We start from the raw sequence: 22367 nt of genomic DNA on the forward strand, positions 1-22367 counted from the left end.
TGTTTAGCTCTTTTTTCATTACATCAGATTGTTGAATTAAGAAACCAGGATTTTTGACCAAAAACTATTAATTAAAGCCTCAAGAACAATCACTAAATAGTATGGAAGCACAAGGATTTGCACATATTTATTTCACCGCTCCTTCCTACAAAGATTCGTTCTGTTCAGGTAGGAATCTGACCAGAAGTTTTATTGAATGATTGCACCATATGCATGGGGTTTTTTGGCTCCTGGAAAAACCACAGGTAGAAGTTTGACCCTTTACATTACTGAGTGGAAATAAGTCTTATAAGACAGTATACAAAAATACCAGATCACCCAAAGGACTCACAAACTAATACAGATTATCACCAATTATCAGTTACTATCAGGCTTCCAACAGGACATAGTAACTTTGACAAGCAACTTCATTCCAGATTTGGTCTCAGAAGCTTCTGAAATCATTGGGGCAGAGGAGATAGCCTATACACTAAAGTATTTGGCAAGAAGCTCAAAAGGAATGGAGAAAAGGTATCTTTTAGACTCGTGACTTTGCTTCATTTTCAAGTGTCATGCAAAGGCAAAGCTAAAAAGCTGTGAACGTGGATTTGCCCACAAAACCAAAACACTAGCTCAATATCATAATCAGTCTTAACAGATTCCTGAATTTTCCTCCTAAAATTGTATTTTTCTTAATAAAATCCATATAAGCTTTTCTTTTCTCAAATCCCTGACTGAGAACCCTTCTGATGGGTTCACCCTATGGATGAAGGACAATTTTCTACCCTATCTCACGGGTCATCAGAACCCGCTTTTACAGAGAGCTGCTAGCACAGAGTACCAAGACAGGTGAAGCATTCTGAGCATTCTTATCACCTCTTGAGCACCTGAAAATCTGTACAAATTTATTTTGACTTCTCTTGCAATGCCTTGTTTCCCTATAGGCAGTGAGAGACTGCTTGTTGAACAAGAATATTCACTGCTAAGTTTGCTTTAGAGAGGATCTGAATTCAGCAATTAGCAGCTCTGGTGTAAAATTAAAATTTTTACATTCCTAAAAATTTTACTTCACCTTCATCTGCAATGCTGCCCCTTAGAAATGCAAGTATACTCTTAAATATGTGATTAAGCTACCTAGGTAGGTCAGAATTTTTTCCTTGGTGAAAAATGAAATACCTACAACTTTCTCAGATAAAACTATTGATTTTCCTAGACTATAATAAGAAAATACACACCATAAAGTAAGGTTTCAAAATCATACCTTTTCTTGTGAGATATTCTGCAACCAGTGCTGCTACATGGACATAGCACATTGCTGCCTAAAACAGAAATAGTAATCTTATAAAATACCATTGAAACAGAACTATTAAAAACGACATCTATAAGAAGAATCCTAGAATAAGACAATTTCTTCAGTTTTTTGCTGGAGATGTCCTATGACTACTGTAAAAATTCTCCACCTCATTTATGCGAAACAATAACTGTGCAAGTGCGCTCGCTCTTTCTTTACCAGAACACTGAATAACATGGGCAGCAGTACTCAATCTAAGAGTGATCATGGATCACAAATTACAATGTAGGAACATCATGCTGTAATAAAATCAGACAAATCTTTCCTGGGATGTATTTTAAGTGTTATGTGAAACAAAAAAGCTATTAATTATTCTAGTCGACATTTGGTGGTTCTTCTGCTAACCTGTTTTGTCTGCCTTTTGGCTTCAGACCTAGAAAAATGTAGAAGAAACCAGTGACAGACCATTTGAAAGCAGCAAAAACCAAGAAATCTGATCTATGAACGGAATTTGAATCTATCTATGAATTTGAATCTGATCTATGAATTGAAATTGGTTGGTGTAGTTTGGACAACAGAAGAAAAAGAAGGGGAACAGACAAATCTTCAGATACTTGAGATGTTTTACGAAGTTGACATTGGCCACCTTTCTCCAGAGAAAGGACCAAAAAACCCAAAGATTCAAGATTCTTATTTTACTAAAGAGGTTTAGGCTTTCAGCGAAGTGTTATTCTAACTGTAATTATCAATTGAACTGTTTATATGTTTACTGAGGCTGCGCAATCTCAGACAAGGGAGGCAAAGGAAAAAGGTAAGAATCTCCCAGAAATTCTAATACATACTTTGTATAGGGTTGAGCTTGGTGATTTACAGACAACCTCATCTAGTTGTATAGTCAAAGATTCTAAGATTTTAATATAATCAAAAACAGACCTAAAAAGGACTAAAAGAGCTTGTCTTCTGAGAAAGCTGAAGTTGTTCCCTTCAAAAGACAAGCTAGTAACAGAGTACTGTATACACCTTCTGTGTTGCTACCATATAGAAGAAGAGAATTCTAGTGCTAAGATCTGAATTAGGAAGATAGCACCTTTTATTTCCTGGAGATATTTACTTGCTTACATGATGCTAATTTTAACAGATATTTATGAAACTCAGTGGTATCATACGAAGAGATTTACTTTCAGATGGAACAAACTTCTAGAAAGAGACAAAATTCATCTGTATCCAGATAAAATACTTACATAAAGACATATAAAAATTCCAAATCTCAATTCCCCTTTTTGCTAGAATTAAATATTTTAACAGCACAGTGGAATCAGATAGCTTTCTTTTTTCAAACAACAAAAGAAGTTATTTGTCAATTTTCAGAATATTAGGAGTTTTTCTAGTACGCAGTCTGTAACAGCTGTAATAGCTAATTCTATAAAGGCAACTGGAGGGGAACTCAGGGAGTGGCTTTAAGTGTTTTAGCAACTAATAACAAAGCTATTTTTAAGCAGAAGGCCTGTGTCTTCCGTGGCTTGCATTGAGCATTCCATTCTTAGTAGCGCAATAGCTACAGCAATTAAACAAGTTCCTTGCATTAATAATCAGAAATTACTTACAGGTATACTTGGGTAGGACAAAAACTTATCAGCTATTGAAACTAATCTACTAACAATTAAAACTTATTAAAAATAGTTATTACATTGCACCCTAACTACTACATATAATACATTCAATGTCTAAAAAGATAAGCTTAAGCTTATTACAAATCTATAACTAGTTTGATTTTTTTTTTTCAACTTACCTCTGAAAGATCTCCATTTTTAACGTGGATCCTTGCCATGCTGTCTAACCACGTCTTCCTTAGTTCAGGTGTACTAGCATAAGATTTTGCCAAGCTGTACTGGAGGTCTACAAGCATTTCTGGATCATTCTCATGCTCCTTCATCTGAGCTGTAGCCATCAGTACTGTACGAATCCGTTTTGTTAAATCCTTAACGTCAGATGGGAATGTAGTGTGCTAAAACATGAAAAAGTTGGGTTAACTACTACCTTTCCTATTCTTTGCATAATAAAATGATAAAACGTAATTGCAAACGATGCTGTGAAAGAGCCTTCAAGCATCCTTCTACAGTATGGAAATAAGAATAAAAACAGACCTTTATAATTCTGTCGTTATTGGCACAATTATTGATGATGGAAAGAGACTGCTGGAATCTAGTTCCTCCAATTCCAACAACATCAGCAATTAGCTGGCTTACTGAAATAATAACCTTGACAGAAACAAATATCTTGTTAGAGCATATTTAATGAAATACCCTTGAGATGTACGTATGAAGCAATTACAAAGGAAGTTTTGTTCTTTTTAATTGAAAAATTATTCTCTTAAATAAAGTAATGTTTGGTGGTTTTTTTCCAAATTACTTGAACAATAACATGGGCAAGCAGAAACAGCCTTGTGTAATTGAATGCACAAGCATCCTTTGCTTTAAAGACTGACTGCCAGGTAAACTAGCAAGAGGCCATTAAATTGGCAAACTAGTGTTCCCAGCTTTGCCAGAACACACAGTTTTCCAATTATTTGTTTTTAGACTTTTACATGCATGTTGCTGCATTCCTTTCCTTCTTCAGACACAATGGGGTATGCCATGTAACAATCAAAATAACATCTACAAACAACATTTGCCACTGACAAATAAAAATTGTTTCCCATGAAACAGAGGATCATTCAACTGTTTCTAAGTATTCCCTTGTACTGAACATACTTTTATTGCCATCTTCTTACTCTTAGTACCAGCCTTGCTTGAACACTTAATAATATCTTTTATGTCTTTATCTGACAGGGCTTTGCATGCTGGTATGCAACTGAGCATCTACAAATACAATATTTAAAACCACAGAAAAACAAAGAAAATATACTAACTTGCAGATGTGTTCTAACAAAAGACTTCTTCCCTGTGTAGTCAAAATTATTCCTCATTAAAAAGTACAGTAACTGTGAAGCTTCAGTACGAATTGAACTCAGTTTGGAATTACAATACTTCAGAATTTCATAGCACAGTGCAGAACACATATCAGCTCTACCTTCATAAAATGTAGAAGGAAACTGAGGAAAAATAAGAAAAGAAAGAAGTTATTCACTAAAACTAGCTTCAAGTCTTGGTAAAATGTCAAGAAAAATACAAATATATTCATATCCTCAAACTGTGGAAAAAAACAGGAGTTAGAGTAGTTTATGACACAAAACAGTTTTTATAGCAACTCAAAGGACAAGTATTCCACACTGTTGTTTATTACTGACAATTTTAATTTGGGATGTTACTTCTTAAATTCTTACATAGTATATTGTTAACTAAAGAACTGGACAAGTACTTGATGATTAAATTTTTTAAACTTCTTACCTTATAAATAAGTGCCCTTAAAGCAATGAAGACATTTTTCAATGCTGTTTCAGACTGATTCTTTTGAAGGAAGCAGAGGTATACATCAAATACTTTCTTCATCAGTGGATTATGCCCATGATCAGTCAGTAGCTGATTCTTAAAATTGATAGTGAGAATTTAGAAGTTTTGTACAGTGATACATTTATACTACACTAAGAACATACACAGATCTTCAAAAAGCAGGACATTTAAAAAATATAATCTGCATAGTATTACCAAGATGTTTAATAATACAAACATATTTGAATTTTCATTAGATATTTCTAACACTTTGTTGATTTTGCTTATAAAGAAAGTGTTGTCTTCTGAATAGACTTACAGAACACAATTACTTTTATCAGTTGTTAATGTTAGAGACTGAATTTGTATCTCACTGGATTATTTGACTGATGGGTAGAATAAACCATGGGTGTGGAGGGGGGTGTGAAGGGGCTAGGCCTAGGCCTGCAGCCAACATGGTGCAACCATGCAGAGCACATGGCAGGGAAAGCCATGTGGCCGGGCTGCCAATTAGGCTGCCTGGTGGCCCGCCCACATCGCGTCCCCATGAGAATCTAAGTGGCTGTGGCACCCCTGACTTCGGCTGGGGGGACAGTGAGTGGCAGTCAGCCAAAGGTCCCGCATAGAGGGAGTGGCCACAAGAGCGAGAGTCTATAAATAGACATGCATGGGGTCTCCATCCCCCTTGGCCTCTGCCCTCCTGACCTGTCAACATGTAACCTCCAGAGTGGTAAATACGCCTCTCTCCTCTCTTTCTCTCTTTCTTCTTTCTTCTCTAAATCTCTCTTCCTTTACTACTGTGGGCAACTTGTCTGTATTTCATAGAATCATAGAATCAACTGGGTTGGGAAAGACCTCCGAGATCATCAAGTCCAACCCTTGATCCAACACTAGACCACGGCACTAAGTGCCACATCCAGTCTCATCTTAAAAACCTCCAGGGACGATGAATCCACCACTTCCCTGGGCAGCCCATTCCAATGCCTGATTACTCTCTCCGTAAAACATTTTTTCCTAATATTCAACCTAAATCTCCCCGGCACAGCTTACAACTGTGCCCTCTTATCCTACTGCTGGTTGCCTGGGAGAAGAGACCAATACCCACCTGGCTACAACCTCCTTTCAGGTAGTTGTAGAGAGTGATGAGGTCTACGCCTGCACCTCCTCTTCTCCAGGCTAATTCACTTAAGTTATGGGTATTTCACTTAAGTTTGTGTTTGCTGGGTGTAACAAAGGTTCGCTTACTATAGCAATGCTTGCTAGTGTCAGTAACATGTTGTAATGCTTTTGAGAAGTTGCATGTTATTTCTGTTAAATCCTTTCCGCCAAAACCCATTTTCTCAACAAATCGTAAGAAATCTCTTAGAGAAAAATGTGCAGTTTTATTCCAGATGTGAACTCAAGGTACCAAAGAATCAAAAGGCTTTGCGTAAACAAAATCTCTTGAAGCCTGAAATAAGTGTAACACCAAGTAAAGCGTGGAGCTTCTAAACCAGGTTGTAACAGTTAGCTAAATCAATTCCTACTAAAAGTTATTTGAGCGGCACACTCAAAGTATTAACTCACTTTGGTGGAATTTTCCCATAGCAGTTCCTCCTACTACAACATTATTCTACAAGGTCTTGCACCTTCTGAAACTCACTTCTGTACTCTCCACTCTTCTTTGTCATTACTACATACAGGCATCCAGGTGGGCAGAGGGTAGGTTCAGATTGGACATAAGGAGGAATTTTTTTTTTACAGTGAAGGTGGTGAGGCACTGGAATAAGTTGCCCAGAGAAGTTGTGGATGCCCACTTCATGGGAAGTTTTCAAGGCCGGGGGTTGGGGCTTTGAGCAACCTGGTCTAGTGAAAGGTGTCTCTGTCCATGCAGGAGGGTTGAACTAGATGATCTCTGAAGGTCCCTTCTAACCCAAAACATCCCAAGATTCTGATTTTATGTATTTTAGTGCAGTTTATTGAACAGAAGCTCCTGATTCTCCTACCTGTTCTGTTTGGATTTTTGAGACTATTCTGGCATATTCTTACCCTACTTTCTCAACATAAAACACACAGATAGCCTTGAAGGATTGTCATTCCAGGCATGATGGGTCGATAATTAAAAGATTAGTGTTTCTTCTACTTTAAATCTTTATAACTAGGTTTCTTCATTTTCAATTCTGTCATAAGATCTGTGGACAGAACTGGCTCTAAACTCTATTTAATTAAATTACTAATAAAAGGAATCTCATTATAAATAAGCTCATGTTTTCATAACTAGGTAAGACACTAAATTTGATTCTTCAAGCAAGGACATGGATACACTGCTCTAATTAATTAGTGGAGAAACAAACTAAAACTATCATCTCTATCATCTCTCCTTTTTATAGCTTCACCTCTAATGTCTGGAAAATCTCAAAAAAACAGACCAGAGGGGTAAGTAAATGGGCATGCTATATAAAGATTCCATGGGAGAGCTACAGTAACTGATACAACTAAAAAAAAGAAGATTTATTAGTGGACAAACTGAAAAAAAAGTTACAGATGAGGAACACACACAAATCACTATTAATGAGTTCAATTAATGTAATAATCAGCTAAGTTCAATATAAAAGTCTGACAGTATCCAGATACGGTTTTGCCATATAATAGATCTTTCACCTCATGAGGCCTTTAAAAGACACTTTTACCACTAATATGAGGTAGACACTAAAACTTCTAGAAATATTGTTAAGCAGTTCGGATGAGGAAGGAGATTTCCCCACAGATTACTGCTGAACAGTATGGAGTCTGTGTATAATGTGTAACTGAAGCCAAAGCATTTTGCTTTGATATATTATCAGCTTTTACATGATACAATAATGAAATACAATGTTAGAAAAGCTAAAAATACAATGCTATATTACTAGACTGTAAAATGTAATTAAAAATAGTTTTTAAAAATATTTCTTCTCAAAGATAATTATGGGAGAAGTTAACATCAAGTCATGAACAAACCTTAAAAGCCATCGTGAATAATGATAGAGTATCCAGAATTGTAAGGCAAACTTCGGTGGCAACATTTGCTTCAAGTAAAGACTGGTGAAGGACATCTGCATCTGAATGGCCATAGCCTACAGAAATTCCAAACGAAGTGTAAGTGCTGGATACACTCATTTAAATGTTTCTTATTTCCAAAAGACTTGATGAACTAGGAAAAGATTAACAAGTAAAAGCCTGACAGAAGTTAGTCTTCAATGCAGAAAAATAATTCATATTCATTTAAATATTTTTCAAATATAGACATATAGTTATTCTAACATAATTTGCACGTGATCATAAAATATATTAAGTAAGAATGTCAACAATAGAAGCATTAAACAGCAGTTAAAACAATATGTGATATCTCAAATGTATATATATAAAGGTACAGTTATATATATACACATATATATATTCATAAAATAAGTACTGCAGTAGGATGAAGTTATAGCTGAAAATACGTAATTTTGGTAATTTAGTGATGTTATAATGGTCTCAAAGTTAATCACAAGTCAACCATGATGAAAATACAAAACAGTAAGAGCTGCAGGAATACAATCACCTACTTATATGCAGCTTAAGACCCAAGTAATGAATTCTGCACTTGTAGCAATACCATGTAATAGCTCTGTATTTAATAAAAACATTCTATTGCTTCTAGCTCCGTACTGTATTTTAATAATAAAAAAAACATATCCTGCTTCAGCACTTGTTATAATATGTCCCTTATGTTCCCTAACATCAGTCTTCAAGCACCAGGCTGACAAATGTGCCCAAGGTGCTTTATAAAAATTTGGTCTGGATCATGTTTATATGTTAGATTTATAGTCAACTTAGCATCACCAAATCAATTACATGGATGACAAACTTGTTGAGATCAAGGAAAGAATGGAAAAAGTTACATATTCTTTTATAATGACCCCTGGCCAGTACTTTCTGCACCTTCTTGCTTCCCTGGCTAAACTACGCATGTATACCCATAACAGCCAGTTTCTTTAGATTTATATATTGTTTCTTCAAGAACAAAGCTATACCGAAATTTCTCAGAGGTAAGATATATCACTTACACCATTATTTCAGTTTAATTGATTGCTTAGATGATTAGAAAGGGAGAAAATATGTTGATAATTTACACTAACAGACAACTGTCTTGCCAAAGAATCTTGATTTTAGAAACAAGTAAAGCAACTATTTCCACCAGATACTTTCTTTCTTTATATATCCCATACAGAATACCCACAAGATTATTGAAGATCTGGACACTACTTTGGATACATGATACAGGCAGACTGACAACTAAACAAAACTAAAAGTTAGACAACAGCAAGACCAAAGATATAAAAATCAATTTCACACTTGACTGACTTTTACAGCAACATATTTTCAATTTGTAAAACCTTGGTCAATACAAGGTGCAATATCCTGATTTCATTAAATGTCCATTAAAAAAACCTCTATTATCATTTTACACAAAATTATGTGAATGAGACACCTTCCTTCATAATTTCCTTCAGATGGAAAAGAAAAGAAAGTTTCTTTTTACATAAACATGCATTTATTAAAATCTTTCAGCTCGCTGTTTCCTAAAAAATCAATAAACATTATCGAGTTCTAAAAGTATGAAATCTCTTTGCACAGGGATGTGTGATTTCCCAGAGATTCTTTTCTAAGAATTGTTTTTTATCTACAGACTATTGTACTGTATTGAATGTGTAGTCCCATAGTGTAAAAGCTTTCTTTTGCATATCAACAATCATATAGAAATTATGATATAGCAGCAGTAGACTGATTGCAAAAAGAAAAAAGTAATTTGCACAGCTATATACTTGTCTGACATTTTTAAAAGCAAGCAATTTAATTTCTTATATTTAAAGAGATGTGATAATGCATTTATGAACAGATGTTTTGTGAGATTTTTTTTTTCCAGTTTTACACAAGCCTGTGATAAGTCTTCTGCAATTAGGCTAACTATATAATATATTATAACATAATATAATTGCTTTATATTATGGATAGAGAGCTAAAAGATTTTAAGGGACAGTCAGATATGCTTTGGGAAATCAAAGAATGAACACAGTGAACATACAGTTAACTCAAATAATTGTTTTCCTGCACGCAATTCTGTTCAGTACCAGTGTTGTATTTTACTGGATTAGTCAACCAGTTTCATTGTTTTTTGAAGCTGAAAATTGAAAAATGGTGCTTTAGAATATTTTATATACAGTATACTTTGCAATTTAGAAGCAGCATGTTTGAAAAGATAGGCCAGAAGCAGATTTAGTTTTTAATACAGCAGTCTTATACAAGCTGACTTCAACCTGATTAAATCTTACCATTGTCTACAGAAATTCCAAGAATACTTGATATCTTTCTCACACTGAAAACAGAAAAATCACTTCATTATTGGACGCTTTTTCACTTCCAGACAAACCAAATCATGGGCTCACAATCTTCGTAGAAATTCTAAGAAACTTACTTCTCTTAGGGGATGTCAAAACATGGAGATATGGTCCAAGTGTATATATTTACTTGTAGACTAGTAATTCATAAGACCAAGTGGGAGGAAAACAATGAACTTAATAAAGCAAATAGAAAAAAAAAAGAAGTAAATTTTGTAACAACGTGAAGCACAATTTTGAAGTGTATATAATTTTAAAAAATTATCAGTTTTAAAATACATTGTAGTTAACCATGCTCCATGTTATGGCATCAGCCAGCATTGATTGTTCTATCATAAAGCCGAGAACAGACCATCGACTGCTTGCAGCTACTCATTTGACCTAGAACAGTAAAAGTCATTGAAACGCACTGGTATGGCTCTGGGACCTGTCTCTGGTGTTGTGGTACTGGTTGAGGACGATGAATGTTATCATGTCATGGGACTTACTGTGGTTAAAAGTGAGAGAGTTATCCAGGCTGCTCAGCTGCTGCAATCTGGCATGCATCATTCCTGTTCTGTTACGGGAAACAGGCAATGTCTGAGATTTTCGATCATGAACTATGGATCCTAACCCCTCCTGGTTCCTGCAAGATGGGTGAAATGGGATAGAAGCAAAAGTTAGACGTGTCAAACTGCGGCAAGACAGGAAGTGTTGTTAGTTAAGCACAAGAAGTTTTATAGAGAGATTTATAATGCAACCTATTTACTGTTTTCTTTATAAAACAAAAATAGGTAGCTTAAAAAAAAGCATTACAGCAAACTCTTAAAACCTCAAAGCATGAAAGCAAAAGCACACAAGCAGTCACTCTTGAAGCGCAAAATTTACTTCAGAGCTTTTGAAAATACAAATTTTTTTGAGAACATAAATATTCTGAAAATATTCAGAACCCAAAACTGAATTCTCTATTTTGATTGCAAAAATTTTAGCAAAAAAGTTAGAAGGACACATGGCAGCAAAATTAGAAAGCACACATGCAACAGGAGAGCAGGAGTTAACTGAGATATTATCATGTACTTCTTACCCAAGCAGGAAGGGAGAAGAGCCATAGACTTTGTTAAATTTGCAGCAATCAAATGAAGAAAACAGAAAAGTGATCTGTGTTAGCAATCAGTACAGCCTAACTTTGTATTGTGTACCACCACCAGAGCTGACGAAAAATGAAAACCAGTGCTTGAATTACAGAATTCCCTGTTCCCTTTCATTCTGTCATTTGTGTATTTTAAGAGCGCGTGCATTCAGTGTAATGACAATGTGAAAGACTAGAAAGCCACATTTACTGGGAAAATTCAGTATTTCTGCAGAACACCAGATGATTTCAATAGCTTAACATTTTCAGTGTTAACATGCAGTACACAGACCAGGTGATCAGTAAACAAACAGGAAGTGTGATAGTGTCGTCTACACAACAACTAGTCAAACAAATTAGTTGGAATAACTTTTGCAAAAAGACTGAAAATTACAGACTCCTCTAAATCCAGAGTTTGGAGTACATTTGAATACAAAGGAAACAATCAAAACCTTAACAAAGCCAGATTTATTTTTTATTTTTTTTTAGGGTATGTGAACAGAGACGAGATTTTTGTTTTCTGAAAAATCTCCAAGGAGATAGAGATTCACATATCTAAATTAAAAACTAAAAAGCTAACATTATAGTTAGAATGCTTTACCACTCAAAGTCAACAACAACTTTCTCACTGATTTCAAGAAGTCCAGTACTTTAACCCCACCAGTATAATTATAACAGTACTATTATGTCAACTAAATGCAAGGTCTAAACAAGTTGCTATATTTTACTCTCTTAAAAATTACTTTGTATAAAAAACCATGTTAATGTAAAGATATTAAAATAATTTAATAAAAGTTTCTGACTCCTACAGATTTTCCTTGGATTTCAAATCAAGAAACAGCAGCGTTGGAATGTTCACTAATCATCTTACAGTAAAAACACTACATATATAAAATTTCTAAACCATTTCAATATACATGGTTTTATGGTCACGTGAATAAATGAAACAAAACATAAAATTTCTTTCCCAAAGAGACTATTTCAAGGAAAAAATGCGGTAAAAGATAGCATTTAAGGGATGGATTTTAAAGTACTTGATGATAAACACCACACAGATCATTCCTAAAAAGATACCATAGTTTCAGACAGGATACAGATTTGTTAATAGAGTAACAAGTTACTTACTTCAAACTGTTACATATCATTTCACAGTAACTTTTTTACTCCTCCAATTTATTTGTAACAGAGATTCAAAGCATATTGTACTCACTATTATTCTTAGTGAACAAGACAGTGAAATTTAAATTCCACACAGTACCTGGCTATGTATCGTTTTCCCATGTACTGGAACTGATGTAAGCATACTCTGCAGAGAACACATAGGTCAGAGAAGCAACACTTGAAACAATCTCTTCTAGATTTATGTACATTTGAATTATTCAACTATTATTTTTAACTTTAAACTCCTAGGTCATAAAACCTCTTTATTTCTCCCACCCTTAAAATTCTCTTCCAGTCCCCAAGCCAAGGAATGGTAAACATGGCTCTTCTGAAATCAGCCACAGATGGTTGGTGTTTTTTGGCAAACTGGGATTGACAGCAAAAGGCACATAAGGCTGCCTCCAGAGCACACCTATCTCAAACCTCTGAATCAAAACCACTGGCACGAGTCTAACAGTGACAAGGTGGAAGGGCTAGATGGTTAAAAAAAAAACCACCTTGGAAAACTGTAAACATCAAGTGCTCCATATCCTCTATAGATTTTTAATACTTATAGAGAAGAAAGGCTTAGTCCTGAGTCTCACAGATAAAATTTCATTATGGGAGACGTGGCCCACGCTTACAGTTATTTACAGGAAGCCAGGGCAAGTAACATGAAGGAGAGAAGCAAAGAGATAACTAGACATTACATACATAACACATATTTTGCAAAATGTGTATAAGGGTTAAAAATAAGGGCAAAACATTTTGCTTCCTACCCCGGTCTAAACTCTCTTGGTTACAGATTTTTTCTGTTTTGTTGGGTTTTATTTAAGGTCTCCAGATTCCAGAATAACAACAGGGTTTCTGAAAGAACTATTTTTCTAAAAGGAATACAGTTTTACAGTAAGATGATAAAGACAAATTCCCAATAATAATTAATAATCTATGCTACTGGTAAGTCCACAACACTAATGACCAATAAACTAAAAGTCACACTTTCAAATCAAGAAAACTGGTGTGAATGGAAGCTGCAATACTAATTTTATTTTACTCTTTTCACACTGTAAGCAATTATTCTGATAATACAGAACAGTTAACGCAACTTCCATTGTTCCTCAGGCAAGAATGTTCTAGAAGTTCTTCTTTAAAGTGTAAATCCAAACTGAAAGCCAGTTTTCAGGCTCTCTCTTCCATGTGCCAGTTGTGAATGAGAGATAAGACTGGCAAATAATAACTTCAACACAGCTCCATTTTATACTCAGACCTTTAGTAGCTTTAGCTGTCTCCAAACTGTAAAATCAGAATGCAGTTTGCCTCTGAAAACTTGTCATTCTATTAAAAAACTAACCTCAATTCCCCTTTTGATATCTCCTTGTCTTTTTAGATTCTATGTTTTTCAGAAAAAGTTCTCTGCATGGTGAGCACCTACATATCATGCTCTTACTAGCGTAATGAGAAACTACTGTAATGACCTCACTAATAAAAAGCATGATCAAAATGAATTTAATTTGCATTGGAAAAATACTCTAAGAATTGGGAGAGGTATGAGCCTTGTTCCTGCTCTAGTTTAAGGAACTGTGGTATCATCCACTTCACTACAAATTTTATTCTGTATTCCATGTACTACTACTGTGATGGAAATATTCTTTTATAATTAGTAATTTGAGACTACTGATTTGATCCCAACCACTCCTGTCCAGCCCTTAAATAATAAAAATTTAATGTCAAAATACTGATATACAGTTTATACCTCAGGCTTGAGTCTACCAAGTAGACTCATTAACTTGTTTGGTTCTGTCTCTAGTACAATCAATATCACACCAGATGTATTCAAATAATGAGTTAAAATTACCTACAATGTATTCCTGAGAGAGATCCTGACTAGCACATTCCATAACATAATTAAAAACTGATATTACATTGAGCCTCTACTACAGAAACAAGGGAAAGCAGTCCAGTGAAACAAGCAAGGCAAGTAGAAATGCTTCTGTGGTACATCACTTCAAGCAAACACTGCCTTCTTCACTTTTTATTAATGTATCAGTCAGTTCTCATGAACAAACACACTGAGTGTGCATAGAGATGGAGTGTAGCCATTGATAACAAATACTGGATTCATCCTATATCTCTTTCCTTATAGAACAGCAGAAGACACAAGAGGAATGCTAGGAGGATGGTTCTGAAGTTACAGAATTCAATTCATTTTGATACGCAGCCATATAAATTCAGCAGTTAAGATTACAAGATGCATTTTAATGCAGACAGGTAACAAGACAGTTGGTACCTCTTCCATGAGCACAGCAATATTCTGAGCACTACTTGCTGTTTAGGATCTTCCCGAGATCCCTTCTGTATAGTCTAATTCCAGAGATTATCATGGAACTGGACAGACATGCAATTGTGCACATCAAATTGAGGACTTCTGAACAGATCAAGATGGTATTACTCAAAGAAAAAAAAAAAACCAACAAAAAAACCCCCATATACACACACTTATAATCACAGTCCTGTTTTTAGCAGCGTAGTGAAATGTACAATTTAATGACAAGCACAACAAAAAACTTACTCTGTAATCGTGAAAAAGTCCATGAGTTCAGATTTTGTAGCCTTGTTCCAATACGTAAACAACGCATCTAGGAAAATGAAAAATATTAAAAACAAGATAAAGGCAGCAAACACAAAAAAATTTAAATACAATAGTTAACACAAGTTCTTAGTTTTCAGATATTGAGGATTCAGAGAATCTATAAATGGCTTGCAGGGCACAGACAACAATTTTAAGTTTTCCTTGAAGATGATCATATAAATTCATGTATCAATTCTCCAAATGAATGTCTATAATATGATTTAATCTAATCCATAATATACAATTTCATATTTTAAATGGTAATAATTGCATAGTCCATAGTGATTGTGGTGTTATAAAAATATAAGACTTCAGAATACTTTTGACTGTTAGTCCTATAGCATGATTCTCTACAGATCAGTCTCAACATTTTTTAAATGCAAATTTATGATTTCTTCTTTCTTTAATTTATGATGTTTTACTACGAATAGTCAGCACAGGTTTCAGTTTTTCCTTCCACAATTTTCAAAAATGGCTATATATGTTCTACAAAGCATGCAGTTGCATAGCCAAGACCTGGTCTCTTTTGCTAAAAATGTTCAAAATTAACTAAAAAATTCAAAATTATTACAGAGATGTGTGACAAAGTCTATTTGATGCTTGTTCTTTTCCAGGAGAACTGAGACCAAAAAAATCCCCACTGTGGTTTAAAATTGAATATCCAAGAAAATATGATAACTCCTTACATATTCTACAGTGTAAAATAGTGAAAAATATATTTGTGAGTTTTATTATTCTTTGTAATTAAATTATATATAATAATATCAATGTAATTACATGAAAATCTAATGGTGTGATTGGATATTGAATATTTATTAACTTTTCAATACTCATTCTTGATTAACAGGTGTAATAAATTAGAGTTCAAGTACTACATAAACTTGAATTTTAAAAATTAACAACCAAATAGGCACAGAGAATGAATTAACTACTTTTGACAGCACAAACTGAAAAAGTCAACGGTTTTAGCACAGATAGGGATGATCCTAGCAAAAAAGTAAGATGTGCCATTCATGCAGTATTTCTATATCTTTGTACCCTTCTCCAGGATGACTCTTTCAAAAATTCAATGGATCATCCACAAACATCCCAGTAGAATGAAAAACCCAGAATAATATCCCCATTCCAGAAATGGAAATATACACAGCAATCAAATAATTTGGTTCCTTGTCATACAGGAAGTTCTACAGAATCTACTCTATCAGCCTGAGAAACTTCCAGAGAACAATGAATTATTCTTCATTTCCATTTTTCAGACCAAACTGTAGACTTGCACACAAATACTCACTTTCCTAACAAGTCCTTTAGTTAGCCTCTCATTTAGAAGAAATAATGAGTATGTAATGCTTACAAGGTTTCTTTCAGTCAGAGTTTAATTTGAGCAATCATACATATTTGTAAAATGCAGCACATCACGGTACCTACACTTAAAATATTCTGCTGATTTTGAAAACTTATCACTTTGAATTTATAAAAAACAGGTGGAATTACCTACCATCTGACATGCTTCTTAAAATGTGAAGGAAACACATGAGCAGACTTTTGATCTCTGCTTGATCAAGTTTGTCGTATCGAACAACAGAACTTCCTAAAGTGCTGCTCTGTTGGTTCTGAAAAGAAAACAGATGTATTTTGGCTGAAGAGTTTTTAAACTGATAATAAACTAAAATGATTTCAATTGTTTTGAATTCCTGCAACAGAAAGAGGATCTCAGAATGGAGACAAAAATGTTTCATGAAGCCAGGTCACTAAAACACACGTTACACACATGAAGTATACCAAATTAAGCCTCTTTGCCTTTGTCTATTTAAATTCCTTTTTTGTATGACTTTTTCCCCCAGAAAGAGGAGTAAGAGGAAAAGTTACCTAACAGTGTTTATTAATCAAGTTAATTATACATAGACACTCATACTGTAGAAATCAAGCATGCCCCTGCTGCTTAGATTAAATAATTTAAAAATAAATGCTAATGTCAGGTGATACATATATGCTCCTTTGCTTTTGGAGACACTTTATCCTGAACTGCAGACAGGCCTACCTCTACAAAATTCCTTCCATTTAAAGATGTAAGAACCTCAAGGAAAACATACATAAATGGCAATAATATGCATTCTGGAAGATTAATTACTACTAAGTAACTTACTCTTGTCCTCCTTCCCTTCCCCCCTGAAAAACCAAACAAAAAACCCAAACCAAACCAAAACCCTCTCCCTGCTTCATTTTTTTTAATACAATTACTATACTTGTGGGAAGTTTATCAGCAATGCTGAACACTGTCGTCTGTCCAAAAAGAAAAAAACTCTATAACTGATCTTTCAAAATGTGTACCACAAAAAAACCCTGAAAAATAAAAATGTTAAAATAGATAAACTGAACTTTTGGCAAAGACTTATCTGTAAAAGAATAATTTCCACACAATCCAGTGTTACAAAATCCTCAGCGTGAAACTTTTAAAGACATACTATATAAATGTTAGCTTAAAATACAGATTATGCTCTTTTAAGTGCCTAATTCTCACATTCAATAAGCCACTTATGCAAACTGAAAATGAATGAGACATTTAATAAGTTTTCTGTAAAGTCCACAGTCTGGTATAATTGATCTGTGCAACTCTTTGGTTTCTACAGTTGGCCTCATGACCTTTTTCAGGATGCATACCAGTGTTGGAAGAAATTCTTTGTATCAAAATTAGAAAAAATAAAAATACAAATACAGTCTCAAGAGAGAAAAGCATTTGGTTTCTAAAACAAAGTGAGAAGTGCCAGTACCTCAAGGGCAGAACAACCCTTCTAAGAATACTCCTCACTGAAAGCAGGAGACATGCTAATCCATGAAGGAACACTTCACAGCAATCACATCCATTGACTGCTGAGCCCTTTAATGCATTCTGTGCTGTCCCAAAACAATCTGTGTAAATCTGTCCTGTACTAGTCACTGAATGGATGCACAGTGAAATTGAATATGAAACTATAAAGAATATCAGCCAGAAGTTATTCAGGAGGAAATGGACACCTCTATAAGCCTGATTAGTGCAGATTCTAAAGACCCCAAACCCAAAATCTTTGAAATATCTCTGGTGAACAAGAAGGTGCTACTATACAGCTTTAAGGATACTATAATGGAGCAGGCAATTAATGGGTGACAGAGCAGGAACAGAATTTGTGTTTCCTAGACTTTCAGAAAAGGTCCAGAGTATTACATAATATTCCCACTAAAATAGCTGAACATGTACATGGATAAAACTAGGACTACAGCTACTCAGAAGCTTAATTTAAAATCATGCCAGTAACCTACAAAGTATGCACATATTAATATAGAAATTGATATACTTCCAGTCTATTCTGATTCCACAAGTATAGTGCTACAGGTTATTCTGAAAGAAAATTAGAACAAAAACATGGCTTTTCAGTAATGGTATCAAGCAATGAGCAAAAACTTGAAGATAACATGCACTGAACATCTGATCTACTAGAAAGAAAGTTCAGAAAGCAACAAATAAAAAGCCAGGATCAAGTATTATTTGGGAAAAATATTAACAGCATGCAAAACATAAATCCTGTGTTACCTAAACTGGTAGACCAGAGCAGAATTTTCAAAGGATGCTGACTCCTTTGAAAACCCTTTTACTTGGTAAAAACACCACAAGTTAGTAATTAACAGCATGACAACTAAGTAATAGATGACAGCATTGCCATTTAGCAACAGTGTATACTTAAGATACTTCTTAATTACCTTGGTCAAGGACCCCAAGACTCAAATTCTGCAAATATTTCAACTGATCAGATTTTTATACTTAAACTAAATCACGTGCGTGAACTACTCCAGGTTTGACGTTTAAACATATTTTACATAGTTAAATTGAATATATTGGGTTTGAGTTTCAACTGTTGCAAAGAAGTGGCAAAACTACTGACCACACACTTCACTCAGAAGCTTAACTATACCAAGCACAAAAAACAGATACTTCTTGTAACTGAAGAGAGAAAGTAGTATGCAAAATTTTCTCTGGCAAAGTTGGAATTGTCAGAAGTGAAAAATCCATAGTAACACGGTTTTTCTTTGCAGGGTGAGAATTTTCTTCTTCTTCTCCATTTGGGCATATAGCATGAGCAGAGTGCCTTCTGAGAAGCTTCTCTCTCTGCCACACGAAGGCATGTCAGAGTCAAGGGGAAAGAGTTAACATGTTGTGACTTGCACAACAATCTCTAAGAAAATGAAACGTGAGCAGTATCAACACAAACTCTAGAAAGACACAACTGAATACCTCATAGCTACTGCAGCCAGAACTCCTAATTTGTAACAGCTTTAAAGTGAAATGATTTAGAAAAGTCAAACTAATATAAAAGAAATCACCCAGAGAAAGCACAGCAACTAGTTTTTCAGCCTTTTAAAAATGCCAAGTATATTGTGAACAGGATGGAGTGATGGTCTCCACAAAATCAAAGAAGCTGTCCTAACTACAATTTGGTCCCCTCAAGTAAAATTCAATATGCTTTATCTAGTACCTTTCTCTATCTAAGGAAAAAACAACTGCTCGCTTATGTCTCTACATTGAAAATCTGTTTCTATTTTCTGCAAAACAGCTTAATAAATGCAATGCAAAAGGAGTTCACAAGATAATTATTTCGCAAAAGAAAACCTTACATAAAATACTGCTCTGAAGTTATTCTAGAAAGACTATTCACAATGGACATCAGAGAATTTAACTCTTATGAGAATTAGGACAAAATTTTAGGAATATGCTTTTGGGGTTTTATTTTGGTTTGGGTTTTTTTACCTTGTCAAGAGAATTGCTCTTGTCACTTTGTCTTTCTGGGAGACTGTTTCCTGAGTCTGTACTTATAAGAGATCCTCTTGAGTCAGCGTTCCTCACACTATTAATATTTGGAGTAGATGTGGTGTATGGGGAAGCTAAAAAAACAAACAAACCACAACCCCAAACAATGTAAAAACCTCAAATAATACATATACTGACAAAAGTCACTCCACAGTTTAGTCAGACTTTTCAAATCACCATATATATATTTTTTTTAAGAAAGTAAATAATGAACTCTATTTAGTTACTTTTAATGAAGACAAACTTATTTGAGAGTTTCAGCAAATTACATATGTATACTTATACACACAGACTTATGTACTACATACACACATCTGTAAAAACCATATACAGCAACATATACATGCTTCCATGAAGCCTATTTTAAAAACTTCCCTTTCCCATTTTTCAACTCTTTTTCTGTTTAATTGACTAGTAAGTGTCATAGCTAACTACAGCAGACAACAACAAATAGAAAAACACATTAAGAAGACAGACAAGAGGATGCCCAAGTGCATAAACAAAATCACCACTTAGAGGTGATCTCTAACAGCATGTACAAAATTGCAGATTATGGCACTCTTGCCGTGACTAAGGCTAGTCTTGTCTCCAATTTCTCTGCAGCAAGACAAGAACTATACCTTCTGAGAGGAGAAAAAAGGAGCATCACTTCAAGAATTAGCTTTTGTTTCATGTGGAAAAGCAAATTCTAAAGATCCCAAACGACAGAAGTCATGTACAGACTGAAATCTGACCCATGCTAAGCTGTTGACTCCATTAGGTTCAAGTAACATGCAGAAAGCAACCGAAGTTGGACAGAATATTTATTTCTGATAATTAATGAAAAAGGAAACCAGTTCCTTTTAATTACTATATTTTTTAAGTGCTTACCGATGCCAGAGATAACACCAAAGAGATCTTTAGGAAGATTGTTATCCAACGTGTTTCCTGATTTTTGTGGTGTTACTAACTGACTTGCAGTTGGCAAAATCTGTGCATCGTCCTTTGCACTCTGTTTGGAAAAGAGAGAAAAATGTGACTATTTTCCTACATAATGGACACATCTTCTAGAGGAGTATTTGTTATATATTTCTTCCTTAAATTTTAATTTCTATTAAATATGCTCTAAAGAATGGAATAAGATATTCAGGTATTTGCACAACCTTGGGATAGCCTAAAATTTATGATACCCCAGGAAACATGGAAGAAATGAGTATTCCTCTGAATTTTAAACACTATAAAACAGATATTTCAAAAAGACTCAAAATAATTTTATTTCAAACACCCAAATATTTCTCTTGTTGTAAGAGTTTTGGAATTTTTTTTCTTAATACCAAATGGAACATAGCACGATATGAACAAAATAAAATACATGAATAATTAAATCTTAGATTCAATAATTGTATGCAACCATAATATATCAACATATACCTTTCATAAATTCCACTTTAATTAATTCTCCTGTAGCCCTCTTACATTACAAGTCTTCCAAAAGTGCACTCTTTAAGGTTAAATTCTTCTCTAATTTCTAGAAAATTAACCATTTTTTGTGGTCCTTTTGTTTCAGTGTTGGACAGAATTGAAAAACTGCAGAATTCTGAAGCTTATGAAACTCTTTGTTTGCTAGGAGTACATAGTGTTTCATATACATGTTACCATTAAAATATGATAACAATAATTCAGAATACCAAATAGAAATGGTCACTCACATTGCTGGAAGGGTTAACAGGAAATGGAGACACATCTTTAACATTGATTCGCTGAACATTTTCTATAAGCAGTCCAAAGAGCGGCAAATACATAGTGGCTATTCTTGCTTGATGACCCTAAATAGAGTTTAGCACTTCATTAAAAAAATTACAGTTTTAATTTTCAATCACTAAGTAGTTTTAATCTATTAATTCCTACATTACTAAAAAAGAGCATTTAATAAATATTTGCCCACATTCACAAGTTCATAAATGACGAAAGCAGTGATCATCATTGTATTTCATTCTAAATTACAGAAGATCAGTAAGTTTTATTTACTGCTTAAAAATAATGCAGAAGAACTCCAAAATCAATGTAATTTCAGCTAAAACTAACCAAGTAGATTAATATTATGTTAGGCTGATAAATTAATTATACCTTTCATTATAATTGTATGGCTTCTCCACAGCATAGCTGATGTTAAAAAAAGTCAGAAAACTAAAAATCACTGAAAATTTAACACCATGACTTGTAGCTTTCTTATGCTTATTTTACAAACAATAGATGATGGAAGGACAGCTGCCAAATATTAAGAGCTAATGTTTAATGAAAAGAAGATCTTAAAACACACTTGTAAAAATCTGATTACTTTAGGAACAGCAATTAGTCTATATGTGCTAAAATGCAAACCCACACATACTAAAAGGTGCTTTGTCATTTCAATTGTTAAATAGATGGAATTTGCAGATCAGTAAAATTTTCATCATAGTATGAGCAGAAATAGTTTTGCTGCAAATTAACAGGGGTTTCTTTTATGAACGAAAAAGCTTTCTGTATGTGTGCACACTTAATCTTTATTATTTTGTACTACTAGCATAGCAATACACT

General features: G+C 34.2%; 1 protein-coding gene across 13 annotated transcripts in view; it reads right to left on the reverse strand.

Annotated features, from left to right (window-relative positions):
• The window catches only part of DOCK9 (dedicator of cytokinesis 9), a 113529-nt gene that overhangs the window by 14279 nt on the left and 76883 nt on the right, over window positions 1–22367 (reverse strand). For 8 of the 13 annotated variants that reach the window (XM_017821078.1, XM_017821087.1, XM_017821083.1 and 5 more), the window contains exons 32-44: window positions 21500–21616; window positions 20682–20802; window positions 19752–19885; window positions 16470–16584; window positions 14915–14981; window positions 12464–12511; window positions 10586–10722; window positions 7675–7790; window positions 4657–4794; window positions 4179–4361; window positions 3415–3528; window positions 3060–3275; window positions 1241–1298 (exon numbers count right to left, since the gene is read on the reverse strand). In XM_017821078.1, coding sequence (XP_017676567.1) covers window positions 1241–1298; window positions 3060–3275; window positions 3415–3528; window positions 4179–4361; window positions 4657–4794; window positions 7675–7790; window positions 10586–10722; window positions 12464–12511; window positions 14915–14981; window positions 16470–16584; window positions 19752–19885; window positions 20682–20802; window positions 21500–21616 — 1564 coding nt within the window. Of the gene's footprint in view, window positions 1–1240; window positions 1299–3059; window positions 3276–3414; window positions 3529–4178; window positions 4362–4656; window positions 4795–7674; window positions 7791–10031; window positions 10076–10585; window positions 10723–12463; window positions 12512–14914; window positions 14982–16469; window positions 16585–19751; window positions 19886–20681; window positions 20803–21499; window positions 21617–22367 lie in introns of all 13 variants that reach the window. The other 5 variants (XM_017821084.1, XM_017821079.1, XM_017821085.1 and 2 more) reach the window with 2 other exon arrangements.

The sequence above is a fragment of the Lepidothrix coronata genome, unplaced genomic scaffold, assembly GCF_001604755.1.
Source record: "Lepidothrix coronata isolate B3197 unplaced genomic scaffold, Lepidothrix_coronata-1.0 Scaffold88, whole genome shotgun sequence".
NCBI classification, from domain to species: domain Eukaryota; kingdom Metazoa; phylum Chordata; class Aves; order Passeriformes; family Pipridae; genus Lepidothrix; species Lepidothrix coronata.